This window comes from Spermophilus citellus, assembly GCF_964194105.1.
Source record: "Spermophilus citellus genome assembly, chromosome: 2".
Lineage (NCBI taxonomy): Eukaryota > Metazoa > Chordata > Mammalia > Rodentia > Sciuridae > Spermophilus > Spermophilus citellus.
The window spans coordinates 238387365-238411312 of NC_138183.1; the positions used below are offsets into that span (position 1 = coordinate 238387365).

The 23948-nt window shown below is 37.6% G+C and overlaps 1 protein-coding gene across 8 annotated transcripts in view; it reads right to left on the reverse strand.

Annotated features, from left to right (window-relative positions):
* FNBP4 (formin binding protein 4) overlaps nucleotides 1-23948 on the reverse strand; it is a 42065-nt gene that overhangs the window by 1929 nt on the left and 16188 nt on the right. Inside the window, exons 9-15 of one of the 8 annotated variants that reach the window (XM_081272078.1) lie at nucleotides 21170-21291; nucleotides 18689-18793; nucleotides 15089-15222; nucleotides 13933-14120; nucleotides 6706-7019; nucleotides 6438-6582; nucleotides 5757-6106 (exon numbers count right to left, since the gene is read on the reverse strand). In XM_081272078.1, coding sequence (XP_081128204.1) covers nucleotides 5757-6106; nucleotides 6438-6582; nucleotides 6706-7019; nucleotides 13933-14120; nucleotides 15089-15222; nucleotides 18689-18793; nucleotides 21170-21291 — 1358 coding nt within the window. The other 7 variants (XM_081272077.1, XM_081272079.1, XR_014019439.1 and 4 more) reach the window with 7 other exon arrangements.

The following is a 23948-nucleotide window of genomic DNA, read 5'->3' on the forward strand; positions in this document are numbered from 1 at the left end:
CTTGGAAAGCTGAGGCCTTAGGCAACTTTGCAAAAACTTGTCTCAAAAAATAAAAAGGGCTGGGAATGCAGCTTAGTGATAATGCACTCATGGATTCAGTCCCCAGTATATGTGTGTGTCTGTATGTGTGTATAAAGTGCTCTACCATTGAGCTACACCCCCAGTCTGTTTAATAGGTATCAACTGGTTTTGTTGTTCTTTTCAGAAAAGCTGGATCTTTATTTTTCAGCTCTATTGTTTATCACTTAAAATGAACACTGAGGAGACAAGAACAACAATTTTGAATTTTACAGAATTGGAAGGTTAAATTCAGGGAAACACAGCTCAATGAGTACTTGCCTCTTGCCTAGTATATTCAAGGCGCTGGGTGGGACCCCCAGCTTGGTGGTGGGGGGAAGCTATGACATTAAAGTATTAATGATAAATTACTTCCGAAATATGGTATTATAATTTTTTCTTTTGGCTTACCTTCATTTACTAAAAATTTTCATAATAAAACACGTACTTGGCAAAGTAGAAATAAATATTCAAAATGGTCTGTTCTTTAATTATTATTTTGTGGTATTGGGAATTGATGCAGAAGGACCTGGGTTCAATCCCCAGCACCACCAAAAAAAAAAAAAAAAAAAAAGAGAGAGAGAGAGAGCGCGCGCGCGCGGGGGGAATTAAACCCAAGGTCTCACACATGCTAGGCAAGTGCTTCATCACTGAACCATATTCTCAAGCCACTGGCTTGCTCTTTTATTACATTCAGGCTTATGATCATTGTCACACTAGCACAGAAGCCACTGCCTTCTGAGAGCAGCACCTTCCAAAGATCACATCTGTCCTCTTACACTGCTTATTTTTCTTGATGATTTCATTGAAAATATCTACTAGGTTTTATTTATTTATTTATAAATCGATTACATGAATAAAGTCTCCACAAATGTGAAAGAATAAGCTTAATATTTTCAGTCTTTTTATATTTATGTGGTTTTCTGCTCCATACCCTACTTTTTTTGGGGGGAACCAAGGATTGAACTTAGGGGCACTTAGTCACTGAGCCACATCCCTGGCCTTATTTTGTATTTTATTTAGAAACAGGGTCTCACTGAGTTGCTTATGCCTCAATTTTGCTGAGGCTGGCTTTGAACTCGTGACCCTTCTGTCTCAGCCTCCTGAGCCACTGGGATTACAGGTGTGAGCCACCACGCCTGGCCTTCACACCCTGCTTTGACTGTCATTGATAGTTCCTATTTTCTGGGAAAAGGAGTGCACAATCTATTGTGCTCAGCCTTTAGCTCCCTCTACATACATTCTCACATTCCATTCTGTCACTTCATCTGTGGCACAAACCATCCTACTACAAACATCCTTCCAACAAGCTCAAACACGGTTCATTCTGGGAAAGCATGAAGCTAACCAAATAAAAAGTAAGATGGATTAATAATGATCCCAAGAAGCTCATGGGATTAAAATCTCTCAACCTCTGCAAACCTAATTTAAAAACCACAGACCTAAGTATAATCCTGGTGTTTCACTTTGAATTCTATAGAATTCAATAAATTTCTAGTATATTTGATTTCATCTGTCATGGGAAAATAAATTTTAGAAGTCATGTATGCCCTATTACACTTGAAACCTTGGGTCCAAAGAGTTGCAGTGGCGATTTGAGTATACTTTAAATAGGAGAACATGGCAGTCAGAAAAACAAAGAGTAAATGGTCAGAACTCCTTTGTTCTACTTTATTTTTTCTTTTGTGGTACTAGAGACTGAAGTAGGGCCTCACACATGGTAGGCAAGTGCTCTACAACTAAGCTACATTGCTGGCCCTTTTTGAGAATGGGTCTCATTAAGTTGCCCAGACTGGCCTCAAACTTGCAATCCCCCTCCTGCCTCAGACTCCCAAGTAGCTGGGATTACTGGCACATGCGACCATATCTGGTCTTTAAACTAATTTCCTATTAAGCTGCCCATAAAACTCTTCAGGAAAGACTGAGATGTTAAGAATATAGAAAAACTGCCTGTCAACAAGGAGATAGGTCATTATTTATTTTTAGATATCAGGTATATAAAAATGAAGTACTATCTTAACATTCTAGAATTTTACAGAATTATAAGACAGTGAAAACAAGACTGACTAAAAATATTACTTGTTGAATAAACGGAGGAAAAATAAGTTATCTCTATTGGAGGATTGGGAGAGTCCTCAGAAGACTTCATAAAGGAAGTAATTCCTAACATTTGATTGTGTAAAAAATGAACTGTAGTGGAACTGGTGGACAAAGGCATGGAAAGTGGTAAATGATACGGTGGCTCAGGAGAATACATTATAGATTAGCACAGCAGATGAGATAGCAATTTGTTTACAACACTGTTTTAATTGTCATTCTTGATTTTTTTAAAATATTTTTTTTAGTTGTCAATGGACCTTTATTTATTGACACCAGGTACTGAGAATCAAACCCAGTGCCTCACACATGTGAGGCAAGTGCTCTGCCACTGAGCTATAACCCTAGCCCTCATTCTTGAGTTTTATAACATTTACTTTACTTCCAGATAATTTCTGGAGCCATGTCAACAACTACAGAATGACTAGAATAGAATTGTGGGAACTCTGGAAATCAGTCAAAGATCTGCAACAGCCACTGAAAACTGAATTTAAAAAATGCCACACTCAAAATGATAAGGAAACTTTGAGACACTTTTCTTGCCTCAGTTGCATTCCCTCCCCAGTGTGGCTGGGAGGAAGTGGAAATCTCCCAGTTCCCTCCCTTATGAATAAAGGAAAAGAATGGATGTGCTTACAATCTTCTAGCCTGTCTGTGGCTGCCTGAGGGACTGATCTTTGTACTGCCTGCATTGGACTTCAGATGGAGGCCAAGATAGGTAGTGATGGACACTGTGAAAACTGGAGAGGGGCTAATAAACTGGCAAATGCCCAAGTTTAAAATGGTCTCTAGGTGACATTATTCAATAGTAGAAAATCCTAAAGAATTCACACACACACAAATACTACTAGAACTAACAAATTTGGCAAAGTCACAGTGTATAAGATCAATACACAAAAATCACTTCTGTGTCTACATACTAGCAAAAAGGAATCTGAAATCCTGGTGATACTGTCCAAAAGAATGAAATAACTAGGATAAATGAAACCAAGAAAGCAAAAAACATGTATTCTGAAAACTACAAAACACTGCTGAAAAAAATGAGAAGGCCTAAATACATGGAAAGGAATCCTATGTTCACATGTCAGGAAGTTGACGAACAATATACCAATTATGTGTGCAATCCCTACCAAAATTCCAATGCCTTAAAAATTGTAGTGGCTTTTTTAAGGCTTTATTAAAAAAAATTTTTTAAGTTGTAGGTGGACACAATATACTTTTATTTAGTTAATTAATTTATTTATTTTTATGTGGTGCTGAAGATTGAACCCAGTGTCTCACATGTTGTCAGGCAAGCACTCTACCACTTAGCTATGTCCCTGGATTCTCTTATGGCTTTTTTAATGCAGCAAAGAAAAAAGTGATTCTCAAACTGTATGAAATTGTAAGGTGTCCCAAATAGCTAATATTGACTCATACTTTCCAAAACAAAGCTATAAGCTATACTAATCAATATGGTCAGCTGATTTCCAGCAATAGTGCCAAAAATATTCAATGGAGGTAGGAATAGTCTCTTTGACAATTGGTGCTAGACAACTGATTATACACATGCAAAACGAAGCCGGAATTTTACTTTGAATCTTAATAAAAAACAAAGTTGGGTGTGGTGGCTTGGGAGGCTGAGATAGGAGAATCCCTAGTTCAAAGCCAGCCTCAGCAATGGGGAGGCACTAAGCAACCCCATGAGACCCTGTCTCTTAAATAAAATACAAAAAATAAGGCTGAGGATGTGGTTCAATGGTCAAGTGTCCTTGAGTTCAATCCACAGTATGTATGTGTGTGTGTGTGTGTGTGTGTGTGTGTGTGTGTGTGTGTATGTATGTATATATATACACCCACCACCACCACCACCAAAAAAAAAAAAAAAAAAAAACAGAAACCCTCCAAATCTATGGTCAATTATAAATTCTAAAACCATAACTCTTTTAACCTTTTAAAATTTTCTTTTGAGACAGGGTCTTCCTACTAAATTACCCAGGCTAGCCCTGAACTTGTAGTCCTCCTGCTTCAGCTTCCCAAATACTTGGGGTTATAGACAAACACCAATGTACCAGGTTATAGAACACTTAAAACAGGAAAAAATCTTCATGACCTCATATTTAGCAATGGATTCTAGACATGACAACAAAGACATAATTCAGGCTGGGTACAGTGGCACATGCCTGTAATCCCAGTGGCTCGGGAGGCTGAGATAGGAGGACCATGAGGTCAAAGTCAGCCTCAGCAATGACAAGGTGCTTAGCAACTCAGTGAGACCCTGGCTCTAAATAAAATACAAAATAGGGCTAGGGGTGTGGCTCAGTGGTTAAGTGCACTGGTTAAGTTCAATCCCTGGTACAAAAAAGAAAAAAAAAAAAAAAAAAAAACTGAGAAAATGAACTCCATTTAAGAATTTGCTCTTCAGGGTTGGGGCTGTAGCTAAGTGGCACGGTGCTTGCATGATACATTGGGTTCAATCCTCAGCACCACATAAAAATAAACAAATAAAATAAAGGCATTCTGTCTACAACTACAAAAAAAAAAATAATTTGCTCTTCAAAAGATATCATTAAGCCAGGTGTGGTGGCGCATACCTGTAATTAGCCACTTATGAGGCTGAGGCAGAAGGATCTTGAGTTCAAAGCCAGCCTCAGTAACTTATCAAGGCCCCAAGCCAGTTAGTGAGACTCTGGTCTCAAAATAAAAAATAAAAAAGGCTGGGGATGTAGCACAGTGGTAGAGAACTCCTGTGTTCAATCCCTAGAACCAAAAATGATAAAAGGACAAAGGTTCCAAAGAATCATTTCTTCAAAGAAAATAAACAAATGGTCAATAATAACCTAATCTGGGCACAGTGGTGCATGCCTGTAATCCCAATGGCTCGGGACACTGAGGCGGGAGGATTTTGAGTTCAAAGCCAACCTCCAAAACTTAGTGAGGTACTTAGCAACTCAGCAAGACCCTATCTCTAATAAAATATTAAAAAAGAGCTGGGGATGTGGCTCAATGGTTAAGCATCCCTGGGTTCAATCCTCATTACCAATAGTAATAATAATAACAACAACCTGAAAAAATATGCAACATCATTAGTCACTAGAGAAATGGAAATCAAACTATGATAAAATACCACTTCATATCTACCAGGATGGACATTATCACTCAAAAGATAGAAACAATCCAAATGTCCATTAAGTAATAAATGGGTAATTGTGGTAATATATGCACAATGGAATTATTAATTTAGTCACAAGAAGGAATGAAGCACTGATACATGCTATGTACATGAATCTTGAAATCATGATGCTAAGCAAAGAAAGTCAGACACAAAAAGTCACAAACTGCATGGCTCTATTTACAAGAACTATTCAGAATGATAAATCCACTGACAGAAAGCAGATTGGTGGTTCCTATGGGAAGCAGAAGGGAATAAAGGGGAGAAATTGCCTAATGGGTAGAGATGAGGTAGTTTTTTGGGGAAATTAAAATATTTTGTAACTAAATAGAGATGGTGGTTGCAAAACACTGTGCATGTATTAAATGCTAAAGCACTGTTAATTTTATGCTATATGAATATCATCTTAATAAAAGTGTTTTGAAATAAAAAGAAATTTTTTGGTATTCACCTTTTCTTTCTTTCCTTTTTTTGTCTTTTCTGGTGGTGGCATTTTGGGAGCTGGTGGTGGTGGTGGTGTAGGTGGAGGAGGAGGAGGTGGAGGTGGTGGTGGTTCTATAATGGCAGTGGCTGGCACAGCACCTCGGGCCTGAACTGGCTGTAAAGAGGCAGAAGTCACTCCAATAGGGACAGAACATTCAGCATAACTCATAATTGTAGATGCTGCTGCAAGTCCAAGGTAATTTGACTGGAGGCTCATTCCTCTGGCCTGATGACCCATTCCTGCTGCTGGATGGCTAACTGATATTGCCTGGTGTCCAATCCCAGTAGCCTGGTGTCCAATCCCTGTTGTCTGGTGACCTAACACAGAAAAAAAAAATACCATTTGATAAATCTTTCCCTTAAAAAACAGCCATATTTGCTGGTAGCAAAACAGTAATTTCTAAATATCTTAAAATTAAAGTACTTCAACACATAAATCACTGATGTATGAAAATGCACACACACACAAAAACAATCTGGAAGGCTACACCAAACCATTTAAATGGTGGCTTTTAGGAACTAGAAGAAATACATATAAGCAGTCTTTGCAATCCAAAAAGTCTTTACTGTTTCTTCAAGTTATGGTATCTAATACTGGAAACAAAGAAACACTACACTGAGAAAAATGCACTTTAATCATGATGCTTACCTGTAGCTATAGCTGCCTGGCTGTAGAGAACAGGAGAACTACCAATAGTAGCAGATCTCTGAACTACTGCAGTACTAATTTCTGTAGCTTTTCTCTTTATTGCTTTAGTGGAAGGAGAACTAGAGATCGTAGCATCAACTGAACTCTGAAACACAAATATTCTGGTCAGTGATAGGTGGCCATGGTTAAACATACTCTTCTAAAATAAAATGGTTCCAATCATGCTGTAGTCCCCACAACCAGCCAGAATGCTAAGGACATTACTTACCTGGTTAGTTACAACAGTGGGTTGGGCTGCTGAAGGGTTCAAAGGAGTGTCCTCCTCTGTTCCTGGGGCAGGAGGCTCCTCACTTCCCTCATCTTCCATCTCTACCTCCTGGATCTCACCATCTTCTACAGGAGGAGGTGGTGGCGGAGGGGGAGGAGGGGATTCTGGGGGTGGGGGAGGTGGTGGTGGCATTTCCAAGGGTAATGGAGGTTGAAGCACAGGCATATTTGACTGAAGGAGAGTCCAGAATGGAGTAAGTGGCATCAGTGAAGAGGAAGAAACTTGGCCAGAAAAGGATTCTTTACAAAGAGAACCTATGAAAACAGATAGGAGTCAGGGGAAAAAAGCAAGACGAATTTTCCATTGGTAATATTCAGAGTAATATTCAGATGATTGGTGAGACAAATATCAATATCAACCTAGGATAGTATGGACAGTAGTTTCAAGGACTGGCTTCCTGTTTCCTAACAGAATCTGATCCCTCTACACACCTATTGTACTTTGGTTTCACTGAAATAGTAAAACAACTTAATCCAGAAATAACTTTCACAGGAAAGTTAAATGGACGGATATCATAGCACTTTCCCCAGCTGTTATATTCTTCTCTGGGTCCAGATTTATGAATAAGTAAATGAAAAGCATCAATAACTCAATGAGAAATTTGGTCATCTCAATCAGTAGTTAAGCATGTGCCACTTGCCTGGCTGGAATTTTGTATTTCAAACAATATTTCAACATACACAAGAAGATAATCCTGGAGTCTATTTTTGTTACTGGGGATTGAACCCAGGGGCACTTTACCACTGAGCTACATCTCCAGCCCTTTTTTTATTTTTAATTTTGAGAGAGGGTCTTACCAAGTTGCTCAGGGACTTGCTAAATTGCTGAGGCTGGCCTTGAACTTGTGATACTCCTGCTTCAGCTTTCTGAGTTGCTGGGATTATAGGCATATATCACTGCACCAGGCTTGATTTAGTAGGTTTAAAAATTCTTTTTAAGGTGTTACTGTTGACTCCTATTCTTTCATATCTCTGTGTAAATCATTTTCATTTGCAACATAAGTGAGTTAATTTTTCATTTGCAACATAAGTGAGTTAATTTTTAGTTCTGTGACGATAAGGGGAAATTCAGGAGGACATATCTTCAAAGTAAGTGGTAACTCAGATTTTTGAAGAAAGTATCTGAAGATGCAGAGGATTTGAAATTGCTATAGCTGAAGTTTGAGTTAAACTGTTCCAGAGGTGGACATGGTGGCACACAACTGTAATCCTAGCTACTCAGAAGGCTGAGGCAGAAGGATCACAAGTTCCAAGGCAGCATGGGCAACTTAGTGGCAAAAGCACCCCTGGGTTCAACCCTTTGTACCCAAACCAAACCAAATCAAAAAAACAAAAACAAAAACCACCCACAAACAACAACTACTACTGAAAAGCTGCAGGATCAGCTTTTTCTCAAATTTTGCAAAGCCACCACTGAATGCTGTGGTTTTCTCTGTTGGGAAACACTTTTAGAGATTAGAGAAAATAGTAAGATATACTTACTTGTAGCCTTCCCCATCCCTCTTTATCGTCAATAGGAAAGTTTCACAATATATGGGACTATTAGATATATATCCCAGGAATGTTGAGGGGATTTTCTCCCTAAAAACCATAGAATTTAGGAGTAGAAAAAACATGAAAAATCATCTAGTTCAACTTCCTCATTTTTAAAAGGTAATGAAACCCAGGCAGGAACTGACTTGCCCAAGATCACATGGCCTAGTGTTTTCTGTTTTATCAAGATCCCTGATGAAATATCAAGAGTTCAAGAACCTTAGAAATCTCTGTCAAATACTCTCACTTCTCATAGAGTAGATATTCAGATGTAGTCTCTTGTCAAATTTCATGGTCAAAAATAGATTAACTAAGGGCTCTATTGAAAAGAAGGTCATTTAAAATATACTGCTTTGGCACTTGACAAGGTAAATCCAGGTGACCAAATTTACTTTTTAAAGATACAGCACATGGTACAGTGTATAAATACTTTAACAGTTTTCCAGCTAAAGGAATTCAAATTATTCATTAAATTTTTGTACTTGGAATTAGGTAATACTAATTTATACACTAACTTTCAGACAAATGAAGTCTGGGTATGACCAGGAAGCCTACATTATAAAACAGGACATCAAGATTACATCAGAGGGGCTGGGGATGTGGCTCAAGCGGTAGCGCGCTCGCCTGGCATGCGTGCGGCCCGGGTTCGATCCTCAGCACCACATACCAACAAAGATGTTGTGTCCGCCGAGAACTAAAAAATAAATATTAAAAATTCTCTCTCTCCTCTCTCACTCTCTCTTTAAAAAAAAAAAGAAAAAAAAGATTACATCAGAACTAAGGCAATAAACATGGAAGATTAATGACTTAATTAGTATTAAAGAATTAAACACCCCTGTACTAAACACGACAAATGGTGGACAAATAAATATGTCAGATTTGATGATATTGTATGTTTATGATGGTGACATGCTGCAATGCGGAGGAACTCAAGGAAACAAAGTGGGTTCAGGGTTAATAATGTGGTTTGTTTTATCACCTCCAGCAAAGCTAGGGAGAATTAATTAAACCTTGTGTAAATACAAGATTAAACCACATTTGATAAATTCCATAAACAAGGAGCATTTTTAGAATATGTAAATCCCAAAGTAAGTTTACTCAAATCATACAAGCTGTATCTAATACACTGATAATTACCTCTTCTAGTTTAAGTACAAAGAACTTCAAGAAATCCCAGGTGGGAGTACTGCAGATGTCTATTAAAATGATACTTATATTTGTTTCTAAATTTATTCTAGTTGGTGTTTTTGCTATTTTGCCAGGAATGGTGGCATAGGCCCATAATCCCAGCAATTTAGGAAGCTGAGACTGAAGGATCACAAGTTCAAGATGAACTTCAGTAACTTAGTGAGAACCTGTCTAAATAAATAAATATGGCTGACAATGTGGCTCAGTGGTAGGGTAGCCCTGGGTACAATCTCCAGTATCACTAAGAAAAACAAGAAAGCATTTAATTCTGATGTTCAAGGAGAGATTAAAATGGCACAAAGCATTTACCATGTGCTAAAACTTTTAAATAACTAATGCTTAGTGTTTTGAATTAAGAAGAGGTTAGCAATATAAAGCAAGAAATTATACAAAAATAGTTTCACAGATTAAAAAGACAGCTAAATTTAACTAAGTGAAATAAATTTATTAAGGTTAAGGATAGAATAGGGTGAGGATACAAATTTTTAATTCTAGCCTTTTTTTTGGGTGGTGGTGGTGGTACTGAGGATTGAACCTAGCGGTGCTTAAGTACTAAGTCACATCCCCAGCCCCCCCCTTTTCGGGGCATTTTTTATTTACAGACAGGTTCTTGCTGAGTTGCTTAGGGCCTACTAATTAAGTTGCTGAGACTGGCTTTGAACTTGAGATCCTCCTGCCTCAGCCTCCTGAGCCACTGGGATTACAGGTGTGTGTCACTGCACCCAGGCTAGGTAATTTTAATTTCTATTTATAGGCAGTCTTCTTTTATTTACCCCCAAAGAATAACTAATGCTTAGTGTTTTGAATCAAGAAGACAGTTTAGCAATATAAGTCAAGACACTATAGATTCACAGATTAAAAAGACAGCTAAATTTAATCTAAGTGAAATAAGCCCAGCAAGAAAGACATGTCAGATACCTTGAAATATCATCTAATCTTTAGAAACATGATATTAAATTCAAATAGTGAAATGATGAGCAAGGATTAAAAATGAAATAAAACTTAAAATATCCTTGGCTCCTTATAATGCAGTAATTTCTCTTTTTATTTTGTGATGCAGAAGATTGAACTCTGGGCTTCAAACATAATTACTAATTATTCTACCACTGAGCTACACCTATAGGCCCCAATTTTTCTTTTTTTTTTTTTTTAAAGCAGTACTGCTGTAGTACCCAGCAGAACCTCACACATGCTGGGTAAGCACTCTACCATTAAGCTACCACCCAGCCACCAACTTTTTCTTTTAAATTTTTTGAGACAGACCCTGTAAGCACCTGTTTATGCTGAGGTGCACATGAGTGGAAGAGGACCCAGTGTGGAAAATAATATGTTAACACATCACAGATTTGCGTGCCATCCTTGTACAGAGTGATCTCTCTATTGTTCCATTTTTTAGTTTATGTGCTACTGAAGCAAGTACCCAATTTTGCTTTTATAAAGGGTGGTATTATTCACTGCTAAGCCAACAAAGAGCAAATGTATATTAAATACTCTTTAGAGACTTACAGCAATAGTAGTCAGTATTGCTTTAAAATTCTATAGACCTTGTATAAGATTTGATTTTTTTTTTTTAAAGATAAAGTTTATCATACTAGATCTACCTTTTAGCAGATAATACCAACAGATGTATCATACATGAACAAGGAAGAAAACCAGCTTAGAACCCAACTTTAATGTGTACACATTTCAAGAGTTGGTAATTGTATTTAACTTTGGAACATATAAAAAAATGACATTAGACCATGGTCAGGAATGGAACCACCAGTAGAACTATCAACTCTCTTCAGTCCATTAATTACTAAAAAGCAAAGGAAAAAAACAAACACTACATCAAGCATGTCTATCACTGTTATCAAAAGAGGGGTAAAGTATGCATAAGAAAATCTCATCATGAAAAAAGGGAAGTGAAATATTCTGTAACATGAGAAAACACACTCTGAAATGTGAAGTAGAATAAAATCATTTTAAAATGACCACTAAAGTCTTATGTGGCTTCGATATGTTATTTAAGAAGTTAATAAAATTGACCTGGGGTTGTAGCTCAGTGGTAGAGCACTTGCCTACACGTGTGAGGTACTGGGTCTGATCCTCAGCACCACATAAAAATAAGTAAGTAAAAATAAAGGTAGCGTGACCATCTACCAAAAAAAAAAAAAAAAAAAAAATCCAGCTCTTCACTTCCTAGGTCACCAACAAATTCCATCTCTTTTTATTTTCAAAGGGCTATTACTTTAGAAACCATTCCATAGCCTCTTGCATTCATATGACACTTTAACACACAAACACTAGTTGCTTACGATTAAAAGGTTATTATCATCGTTTTGAGTCTATTTCACTATTCATTTTTGTCATTCAAGAAAAATGCACTTGAGGGAAAAACAAATCTTCTTTTGTAAAGTACCAATCAAATTTATAGCTCTTGAGCTGGGCATGGTGGTGTGCACCTGTAATTCTAGTGGCTCAGGAAGCTGAGGCAGGAGATCAGGAGTTCAAAGCGAGCCTGAGCAAAAGCAAGGCACTAAGCAACTCAGTGAAGACCCTATCTCTAAATAAAATAGAAAAAAAGGCTGCAAATGTGGCTCAGTGGTTAAATGTCCCCGGGGTTCAATCCCTGGTACGAAAAAACAAAAATTATAGCTCTTCTTAAGAGCTAATTAGAGGGGCTGGGGGGGTCATTGCTTAGTGGTAGATCTATGTGTGAGGCACTGGGTTTGAACCTCAGCACCATATAAAAAAATAAATAATTAAAAATATGGTACTGTGTCCATCTATAATAAAAATACTTTTTTAAAAAACAGCAAATTAGGGGGCTGGGATGTAGCTCAAGCGGTAGCGCGCTTGCCTGGCATGCGTGCAGCCCGGGTTCGATCCTCAGCACCACATACAAAGATGTTGTGTACGCCTAAAAACTAAAAAAAAAAATAAATACTAAAAAATTCTCTCTCTCTCTCTCTCACACTCTTTCTTTAAAAAAACAAAACAAAACAGCAAATTAGAGCTGCAGATTAACGGAGAAACTATGAAAATATACTTATTAAGAAGAAAAGAAGTACAAGGGCTGGGGTTACAGCTCAGTATTAGAGCGCTTACCTAGCTTGTGCAGAGAGCCTTGGGTGCAATCCCCAGCACTGGGGAGGGGGGGGGAGGAGGGAGTATATATATATATATATATAACTAACCAAACTTCTTGGAAGGTACCTTTAATGGGAAGAGTAATCCTATTTGATTGTTTAGAATATGGTTTGCACTTTTTTTTTCTTTTTAAAGAGAGAGAGGGGGCAGAGAGAGAGAGAGAGAGAGAGAGAATTTTAATATTTATTTTTTAGTTCTCTGTGGACACAACATCTTTGTTGGTATGTGGTGCTGAGGATCGAACCCGGGCCGCAAGCATGCCAGGCGAGCGCCCTACCGCTTGAGCCACATCCCCAGCCCGGTTTGCACTTTTTCATTATCAAAAATTTTGCTTTTGTGATTCTAATACAGTACTAGTTTCATAGCATTTCTTCCTACCATTTTGATTTGTACCAATGATACCTAATAAGACTACTGGAGTTGAGAATGAGTTGCAAAATCAATAGACTAGGTGATCTGCTGGAATGTAGAACAAATCTCATATTACCATACTACACAGACATTGACAGTTTAATTATCTAGTTCCTTGTCATTACCATTCCTGTTTTTGGAGAAGCACAGCTTTCTCCGGGGTATGACAGAATGATTACAGGAAAATTTTTAATGTGTATTTTAAAAATATTGTTATTTAACAGGTAAATGAAATTGTACTTAATTAATTGATGGGATAACATGTCATGTTTGATATGTGGGATCTTTTAAAATTCAATTATAATAGTTCATTTTTTCATTTTGGGGCATCTAATATATAGTATTCTCATCTGCAACTAGTCACTGCCTTAATTTCTTTTCTTGGTACAAGGGATTGAACCTAGGAGTGATTGAACCTAGGAGTGCTTAATCATGGAACCACATCCCAGCCCTCTTATATTTTTATTTTGAGACAGGGTATCAATGAGTTGCTTAGGGCCTTGCTAAATTGCTGAGGTTAACTTTGAACTTATAATCCTTTCCCAGCCTCCCCAGCCACTAGGATTAAAAGCATGTGCCACCACACCTGGCTCAGACCTTTTTGTATTTTATTTAGAGACAGGGTCTTGCTGAGATGCTTTAGGACCTCACTAAGTTGCTGAGGCTGGCTCTGAACTTGAGATCCTCTTGCCTCAACCTCCTGAGCCACTGGGATTTCAGGTGTGTGCCACCGCACCTGGCTGCTGTAATTTCTTTCAGTATAATACATGCATTATTTAAATATAATTTTCACTTTTTTTTTTCAATTTGCGATGTTATTATGGTACAAATTAATTTCCTTTATAATATTTGTCTTTTTGTCTAAAATCATTGTGTCCAAGTAGTATAGAGTAAATTAGCCCACCTGCTGAATTCTCAGAGGATTCTGTAGAATTGGAATCAGTGCCAGTTTTGTCTTTCAAGGCTGGTTTAGGAAGAGTCTCGTCTCTATTTTCTTGTGCTTGGCTTTCTTCCTCCTCCTCCTCACCATCTGGGAACTCCCACTGAGACTCGCCCGACTGTTCGTTTACATAGAAATATCGTCTATGATCCCTAAATCACAAGAAAGAAAACACATGTTTTAAAATCCATTCTCCTACAAAGACACATTCATTTGGTCCTGTCCCAGGACAGCAGTCTGCTCTCACCGGGACGAACCTCTTCTTATGGACTGCTATTCACAAAGGCAACAAAGAGCTTTGACAACTGAGGATGGAGAACCAAGGATAATTCAAAGCTTTTTGCACTGCCAGCAGCTCTGTGAATACAGCCCTGAGCCCTCTCACTCCAACAGATGATTTAGAAAACATCTTTTTTTGTTTTTTGCCAATACATAACAGGGTTCCAAGTTTCATTAATGAAGGGACTCAATCGCCTAGAACACTAATTTCCCTTCCAAAGAAGAGAACAACGAAGTTTGTGAAAGGTGACTCTTCCCCTCTTGGACCGTGGAATTCACATTTCATATTCTTGATATCAAACACAGTGAAAGCTAAAGAGAGGGAGAGGATCTGGGAGCTGAAAAATAAAAGAGCAAAGATTTCAAATAATGAAAAAAAAAAATCAAGAAAAGCCAAATATAAAAAGAAATGTTTTCATCTGACCTGCTGGCAGAGGATAGTAATCTTGTTCTTCATTCACATCTTCAGCCACGAAGTTTTCCTTAACTTCACCGAGGTTAATCAGGAGTAGTTGCTTCCAGAGGTCCTGTAAAGCGCACAGAGCTCTCGCATGCGCTTAACCCCCAAGCCCGCCCTACTCCGTGCAACACTCTGGAGTGAAAACCGGCTTTGTCCAATCTTGGGAAAAAATCCGTTACATGGAACACTTTAAACATTGCTTTTTGTTTCTCCAATGTGTGGCTGGCCCAGACTCTGCTTGCGATGCTTTGCCTGCCCAGCATCGCTAACTGCAGCTGCTTTCAGTCTCCAGACAGGCTGTCATGTCGTCAGGTGGTGGTGATCACAAATCATGTCTGAGATGTCAAAGGTGAAAGGTGAAAAGGGGAGAAGAGTGCGTACCTGTCCCAGTGGCAGGACCAGCCTTTAGGAGTGGCGTTTATTTCATACTGTTTTAGTTGTTCTGCTGCATCCTGAAGTTTTCGTTTAAGGTAGTTTCCATTAAGAGCCCCTTCCCGCCAGTCTGCAATTCGAGTCTAGAATCAATGGAGGAAAAAAGAAAACATTTATTATGATGTCAGGAGACAGAGGTAAAAGGAACATAAATATTCTACTCTGAGACAGTATTGCTACACTCCAGACCAAAGAAAATAAGAAATCCCATCTTTTGTTGTTGTTGTCACACTAGGGATCAAACATAGGAGAACTTTATCACTGAGCTACATCCTTAAGATACCCCCTACTCCCCCTTTGAGACAAGGTCTAAGTTGTCCGATTTGGTATCAAACTTGTGATCCTCTTATTTGCAGTGTAGTGTTCTGGAAAAAAAAAAAAAAAAAGGGACCTGATTCTATTTTTTAAAAATATTTTTTAGTTGTAGTTGAGAACAATACATTTTATTCATTTATTTATTCACTCATTTATTCATTCATTTATTTTTATGTGGTGCAGAGGATCGAACCCAGGGCCTCACAAGTTCTAGGTGAGCACTCTACTGCTGCGTCACAACCCCAGCCCTTCTAATTTTTTTTTTAAGTTCATTTTTTTTCCTTTTCTATTTTTGTGGTGCTGGAAATTGAACCCAGGGCCTTGTGCATGTGAAGCAAGCACTCTACCAACTGAACTATATCCCCAGCCCCATTTGTTTTTTAAAACCTTTATTTTATTTGCTTATTTTTATGCATGCCAGGCGCTCTGCCACTGAGTCACAACCCCGACCCCTCTAGTTTATTTTTTATTTATTTATTAAGAATTTTTTAATTGATTTTTTAGGTGTAGATGGACACAACACAATGCTTTTATTTTTATGTGGTGCTGAGGATCGAACCCGGGTCCTGCCCGTGCTAGGCGAGTGTTCTACCACTGAGCCACAATCCCAGCCCCCTCTAGTTTATTTTTATACTGCCAACTTTTTATTATCTTTGAAAATGAGTAGTTCTGTCTTCCTCTCTGGATTTTATTAAGACTGATTACCCCAATGATTTGAATTTTTATTTTATTTTTGTGATTTGGGGATGAACCCAGGGATGCTGTACATCTCAGCTAAATCCCCATCCCATTTTATTTTGAGACAGGAACTCACTAAATTGCCCAGGGTACTCTGGAACTTACAATCCTCCTGCCTCATCTGCTCAAGCACCACCATGCCCCGCACATTAACTTTTATTTTTAAAAATTGTTTTAACTTTATTTTATTTGTTTTATTGGTTTTTTTTTTCTTTATATGATGCTAAGAATCAAACCCAGTGCCTCACATGTGCTAGGCAAGTGCTCTACTGAGCCACAACCCCAGCCCCAGCACGTTAACTCCCACCCACCTTAATAGATGATTCTTTCAATTTGATGTAACTTAGTAATCAAAATTAAAGGTTCAGTTATTGGCTGGGGGAGACCAGAAACAGAGAGAAGTCGGGGAAGGAAAGAGCAGAGCGGAGCAGAACAGATTCAGGCTTAAGAAAATCAGTCAGTTTCCTTAGGAATTCCTTCCCTAATCTTACCCTACCATCATGAAAAGTATGCAGGTAACAAATATGACTCAGTTTTTATTTTGAAAGATTTACATGCTTTAATAATTATGAAGTACTTTTTTTCTGCAGTACTGGGAATCGAACCCAGGACCTCAACATGCCAGGCAAGCACTCTACTACTTTAGTCACATTCCCAGTTTTTTATAAAGTACTTTAAATATGGACTTAGAGCTGGGGCTACAGCTCAGTGGCAGAGTGCTTCCCTAGGACATATGAGGCACTGGGTTGGATTCTTAGCATCACATAAAAAAATTAACTACACACACACACACACACACACACACAAAAAAAAACTTTTAAAAAATTACAAGGCCCCATCTAACCATTATAAATATAATTTTTATTTGCTGGAAAAATCTTTTTAGTGAGATTTAGTGAGAGTTGGGGGGGCTGGGGCACAACCTTAGCGCACTTGCCTGGCACGTGTAAGGCACTGGGTTCGATTTTAAGTACCACATATAAATAAAAAAAGGTCTATCAACAACTAAAAAAAAATGTTTTAAAAAAAATGGGGAGCTGGGGATGTAGCTCAGTGGTGAAGATGCCCCTAGGTTCACACTCCTTAGTACCAACCAAAGGGCTGAGGATGTGGTTCATTGGTAAAGCACCCCTGGGTTCTATCCCTGGTACCAAACAAAAAGCATATGCCCACTGATGGTACTCCAAGTATCATAATTATGAACAAACTCTTAGTATTCACATTCTAATTACATTTTTTTTAAAAAATGTTTATTTTCAGTTGTAGGTGGACACAATATTTATTTCATTTTTATATGGTGCTGAGGATCCAACCCAGTGCCTCATGTGTGCTAGGTGAATGCTCTACCACTGAGCCACAACCCTAGACCCTCTAATTACATTTTTGCCTAGAAATAGTTTATTTCCTGGGTTGATGAATACAAATCCAGATTAAACTGTAAATTTAAGGTTTGGGAAGTAGCTCAATGGTACAGCATGCACAGGCCCTGGGTTTACTCCCTACCACCACAGGAAAAAAAAGCAATAACAACAAGACACTAAAATTTAGGAATTACACAGGATTACAGTGAATTCTTGGTTATCAAAAAACTCATGTAGCTTTGGGATTTTCAACTGGTTAATATTTATGATGTGTGGAAAAGCACAAAACACACTACAATCTCAAATCACACCAAATGGAATGCTGTATAAGCAGGATCTTTTTTTTTTTTTTTTTTTTTTTAAGAGAGAGAGAGAGGAGAGAGAGAGAGAGAATTTTTTAATATTTATTTTTTTTTTAGTTCTCGGTGGACACAACATCTTTGTTGGTATGTGGTGCTGAGGATCGAACCGGGGCCGCACGCATGCCAGGCGAGCGCGCTACCGCTTGAGCCACATCCCCAGCCCCTAAGCAGGATCTTATACTACATGATCAACTAAGCTCCTTGTGACTGGATGACTTTGTTGTTTGCTTTTGATTTTGTTTCCTATAGTGCACATATTAACTTTTAAAAAGCAGAAGCTGTTTTTTGTTTTTGTTGTTTTGTTTTTTCTTTGGTACTGAGGACTGAGGACAGAACTAAGGGGTACTCGACCAGTGAGCCATATCACCAGCCCTATTTTGTATTTTATTTAGAGATAGGGTCTCACTGAGTTGCTTAGTGCCTTGCGGTTGCTAAGGCTAGCTTTGACTTTGAATTCTCCTCTCTCAGCCTCCTAAGCCACATGTGCCACCATTCCTGGCCAGAAGCCATTAAAAAAAAAAAAAAAAAAAAAATCAACAAAATCCCTTTAGGGGCTGGGGAATGTGGCTCAAGTGGTAGAGCGCTCACCTGGCATGCGTGAAGCACTGGGTTCGATCCTCAGCACCACATAAAAACAAAATAAGATATTGTGTCCACCTTCAACTAAAAAATAAATATTAAAAAAAAAGCCCTTTAGGATTTAAAAGAAAACTAGAGAGATTCCTAATAAATTATCATTCAAACACTGTTGAAACCAAAAACATTGAAATTACCTCAGTCTGTAAGAGCAGCACGTGAAAGTTGGAGATGGACTGTCTATTAATGCCTAGGAATTCAAATTTACTTGTCAGGGTATTTGCCAGTTCTCCAATTTGAAACTACAATGCAGGAAGGAAAGGGGGGAAAAAAAAGGAAAAAAATAGAATCAGCATTATTTCTTTTTTATCATGTGAAATCTTATTTCCTTACTTGTTAAAGAAATTCCGATAATTTGTACTACTAAGCTACATCCCTAATCTTTGAACAGCAGCTTCTAGTTGTGCAGAAGATAAAATTCTAATTTATAGTAAAAAAAAATCATATTAACAGTTATATTATAATGACAGGTCTATAGAAAATACTAATCAACTCACACTTCATAATACATACTAATACAACAAGAAATTCAATAGTTGAAAATAGATCCTAATCTTAATAACAGATGAAATCATAGAAAGAATTAGAATTGTGGTTATCAGAGGCTGAAGCAACAGGGAAATGGAGATATTGGTCAAATAATATAAACTTTTAGGCATAAATCAGTTCTGGGAATCTAATAATACAGCATGGTGAGTACAGTTAATACTGTATTATTAGGCAGGTGCAGTGGTGCATAACCATAATCCCAGTGCCTCAGGAGGCAAGTTTGAGGCCTAAGCAACTCAAAAGATAAAACAAAAACAACAGAAACCTGTATTATTTAATTGAAATTTGTTGAGAGAATCTAAGATGTTCTTACCACTCAACCCTCAAAAATAAAGAAACCTCGGGGCTGGGTTTCTGGCTTAGTGGTAGAGCACTTGCCCAGCATGTGTGAAGCACTGAGTTCGATCCTCAGCACCACATAAAAATAAATAAATAAAATAAAGGTATGTGTTAATCTACAACAACAACAAAAAATTGTTTTAAATAAAATAAAAGAAAGAAAGAAACCTATGCTGGGGTTATGGCTCAGTGGTAGAGTCCTTGCCTAAGATGAGTGAGGCCCTGGGTTTGATCCTTAGCACCACATTAAAAACTATTTAAATAAATGGTAAATTCTTTAAAAAAAATAAAAAGAGAAACCCGTGAGGTAATGGGTAGGTTACTTAGTTGCTTTGTGGTAATCATATCACACTGTATACATTTAACATAACATTGCACTATAATACATATAAATATGTAATAGATGTAAATACATAATTTTTGTTATTTATATCAAGAAATCTAAGAAAAACATACCAAATGATATAATTCTATTATCCAAATTTTCATTTATTCATTACTAACTGCTTATACTAGCCACAGGATAAAACCTTAAATAGAGGCTGAGGCAGGAGGATTGCGAGTGCAAAGCTGGTCTCAGCAATGGCAAGACACTAAGCAACTCTGTGAGACACTGTCTCTAAATAAAATATTAAAAAATGGGGCTGCTGAGTGCCCGAGTTCAACCCCCAATACTCCCCAAAAATTTATTAGTTGTTCATTCATTGATTCATTTATTTATATGTGGTGCTGAGAATTGAACCCATGGCCTCACACATGCTAGGCAAGTGATCTACCACTGAGCTGCAACCCTAACCTCTCAAATAAATTCTTATACATCTTCTACATGGTTGAACACTAACTGGTGATTAAACTCTTTATAAAAAGACAAAAGAATACACTAAATGGTTTTTCCAACACATTACACTTAAAGCACCAATATAATGGGCCCTCCATATCTATATTCAACCAATTATAGATTGACTATGTGAAAAATAATTTGCTCCGTATACCACACAAACTTCCTTTTCTTGTCATTCCCTAAACAATACAGTCCAACTAACTGCATAGCATTTACCAATTCCCCATTAATACTGAGGGATGACAATACTTACCTGATTCAATTTTCCTCAAGAAATTATGCTAGAAATGCAATTAGAAGCAAATGTGCCTCTGTTTAAAGACAAGTCTTTCGTGCATAAATTAAATTTGACATTTGGTCTTTTAAGAACTTCCAAAGAGGGGCTGGGGTTGTGGCTCGGTGGTAAGGTGCTCCCCTAGCATGCATGAGGCACTGGGTTCGATCCTCAGCACCACATAAATATAAGATATTGTTTCTACCCAAAGCTAAAAAAAAAAAAAAAAAAAGAACTTCCAAAGACACACATATATACATTTTTTTTTTCAGTATTGGGAGTGAAACTTAGCACCTTCAACATGCTAGGCAAGCACTGTACCACTAAGCTACATCCCTAATCCTGAGAACTACTGAGAACTGAGAAGCCAACACTGATAAGCTGCTACTTCTTTTCATAGAAGGATTAGCTACAAACTAATTAAGCGCTTTGAATTTTCAGATAATTTCTCAGCACCACACCAATCCTGTAATACCTTATAGCCTTATGACTTTTTAACCAAATAAAGTGAAAAATTTAGGTTTAGAGACAGTAAAGCTTTGTTACTTGATAATACAAAGTAGTTTAATCATTGACTTAAAAAAACTGTTAAATTACATTAAGAAATGTACCTACTTTCAAATCTTGCTCTTCTTCTACTTTAGGTGTGGTTTGTACTTTTATTTTCTCTGAGGATTCTTCCATTTCTATCTCTTTGTCTGAATTTTCATCTATTTTTTCTGAATTTTCAGCACCAACTGCTAAAAAAGAAAACATGAAATTAAACCAAAAGAACCAACGCCAAAGAGCGCCATAACACATTTACTTCTCCCTGTAGCAGAAATAACTCAAAGAATCGATTTGCTGTTCTTTGCCCATTTTCCTTACTTGTTGAAATTCCGATAATTTGTCACTATCTTTATATAAACTACTACCTTTATGAAGCCAAAGCTTTATCTTTTCTTAAAATGTGTCTATGAATAAAATGTGTTCTACCACATTAGCCTATAGTTTCTTCTTTCCCTTTCTCCTTACCTGTCTTTTCTAATATTTTCTTTCAGTACTCTATTGCTTACAAAAGATGAATAACAAACCTGGGATACATAAGAATTCTTTACCAACTTGGGTAGGGCAGGGAGAAGCTTTCAAAATTAAAGCAGAAAAAAAAATTTTATGTTTATCTTTTAGTTTTCCGTGGATACAATATCTTATTTTATTTATTTATTTATTTTTAATATTTACTTTTCAGTTTTCGGTGGACACAACATCTTTATTTTATTTTTATGTGGTGCTGAGAATTGAACCCAGTGCCTCACACATGCAAGGCAAGTGCTCTACCACTGACTCACAACCCCAGCCCCCTAAAGCAAATTAATTGTCAACCACTCATTTTCCTTCCTGAGCCACTTAAGGCCTGTAGATAAATTAGTCAGGAGCAAAGGTATCCACCTAGTCCCACAGCTACTTGGGAGGCTAAGGCAGGAAAATCACTTGAGTTTTGAGTTTCAGACAGTCTGGGCAATATAGTAAGATTGTGTCAATGTAAGAACAAACAAAAACAAAACACACTGAAAAGCAAACCAACTCCTACAGAAGACCTATTGGACCCACCTATTCTGGTTGGTGTTGCTGTCTGTTGATAGCAGAAAATCTTCAAAACAGAACAGATTTACCACCAACTTAAATTAAAATTCTCTCTGTCCCCCCTTCTCAAAAAAAAAAAAAAAAAAAAAAAAAAAAAAAAAAAAAAAAGAATAAAGCTAGGCATAAAGCTACTCAGGGGACCGAGGGAGGAGAATCACCAGTTCAAGTGCAGCCCGGGCAACTTATGAGACCCTGTCCCAAAATGAAAATAAATGTACTACCAAAAAAGAAAACAGCTTTAAAACTTAACATTTGGCTCCTCTTGGGTATTTTTCTTTTTAACTAAGCTTTGTAATTTTAAAAAATATTTAACACAGGGAAGATCTGTGGATATATGTGTCTATAATCCCAGCAAATCCAAAGCCTGAGACAGGAAGATAGCAAATTCAAACCCAGCCTCAGCAACTTATGAAGACCTTAGTTCAAAACACAAAATTTCAAAAAAGGCTGGGAATGTAGCTCAGTTGTAAAGCACTGCAGGGTTCAATCAAACAAAAACAAAGACAAATAACAAAAAAAACTCATCATTTTGAATAGCTTTTAAGAGACTAAAACATGCCAGGTACAGTGAGTGGTACACCACTGTGCCCAGTTACATTTTCAAACCAAAACAAAACCTTTCTACTAGTCCCACTTATTAACTTATAACACAATCACATTTTAAAAATCTTACATCTAGTGGCAGGTACAAGAATCGAACAATTCTAGGCACCACTATAAGACTGGAATGTGGGCTGGGGATGTGGCTCAAGTGGTAGCGCGCTCGCCTGGCATGCGTGCGGCCCGGGTTCGATCCTCAGCACCACATACCAACAAAGATGTAGTGTCCGCCGAGAACTAAAAAATAAATATTAAAAATTCTCTCTCTCTCTCTCTCTCCCTCTTCTCTCACTCTCTCTTAAAAAAAAAAAAAAAAAAAAAGACTGGAATGTTTCTGAGGGCAGTTAGGCAGGATCTATTGCATTAAAATGGACACATGCCTTGACCTAGCAATACACAACTAGTTATCTACGTTGTAGTGGCAATAAAATATACTAGAATGCTTACTGTGAAAGCCCTTAGTAAATGTGTATAATACATACAATTTAAAGAACAAGGGGCTGGGGTTGTGGCTCAGCAGTAGAGTGCTCACGTAGCATACGAGTGAGGTGCTGGGTTCGATCCTCAGTACAACATAAAAAACAACAAATAAAAGTATTGTGCCCAACTATAACTAAAAAATAAATAAATAAATAAACAAATAAAATAAATAAAGCGGGTAAGGCCAGGCATAAAGCCACTCAGGAGACTGAAGCAGGAGAACTGCACTTTCAAGTACAGCCTGGGCAACTTTTGAGACCCTATCTCAAAAATAAATGATTTTAGGGCTGGGGATATAGTTCAATTGGTAGAGTACTTGCTTTGCATGCATAAGGCCCTGGGTTCAATAACTACCACCACAAAAAAAAAAAAAAAAAAAAAAAAAAAAAAAAAGGTTTTGCTGGGTGCGGTGGTACATGCCTATAATCCCAGCAGCTGAGAAGGCAAAGATAGAAGGATCGCCAGTTCAAAGCCAGCCTCAGCAAGAGCGAGGCATTAAGCAACTCAGTGAGACCCTGTTTCTAAACAAAATACAAAATAGGACTGGGAATGTGGCTCAGTGGTCGAGTGCCCCTGAGTTCAATGTCTGCCATGCAATCAATCAATCAGTCAATCAATGACTTTGATCCCCAGTACTACCGAACAACACTCAAGTAACTACAACCCAGCTTAATAGAACACTGCTAGCACC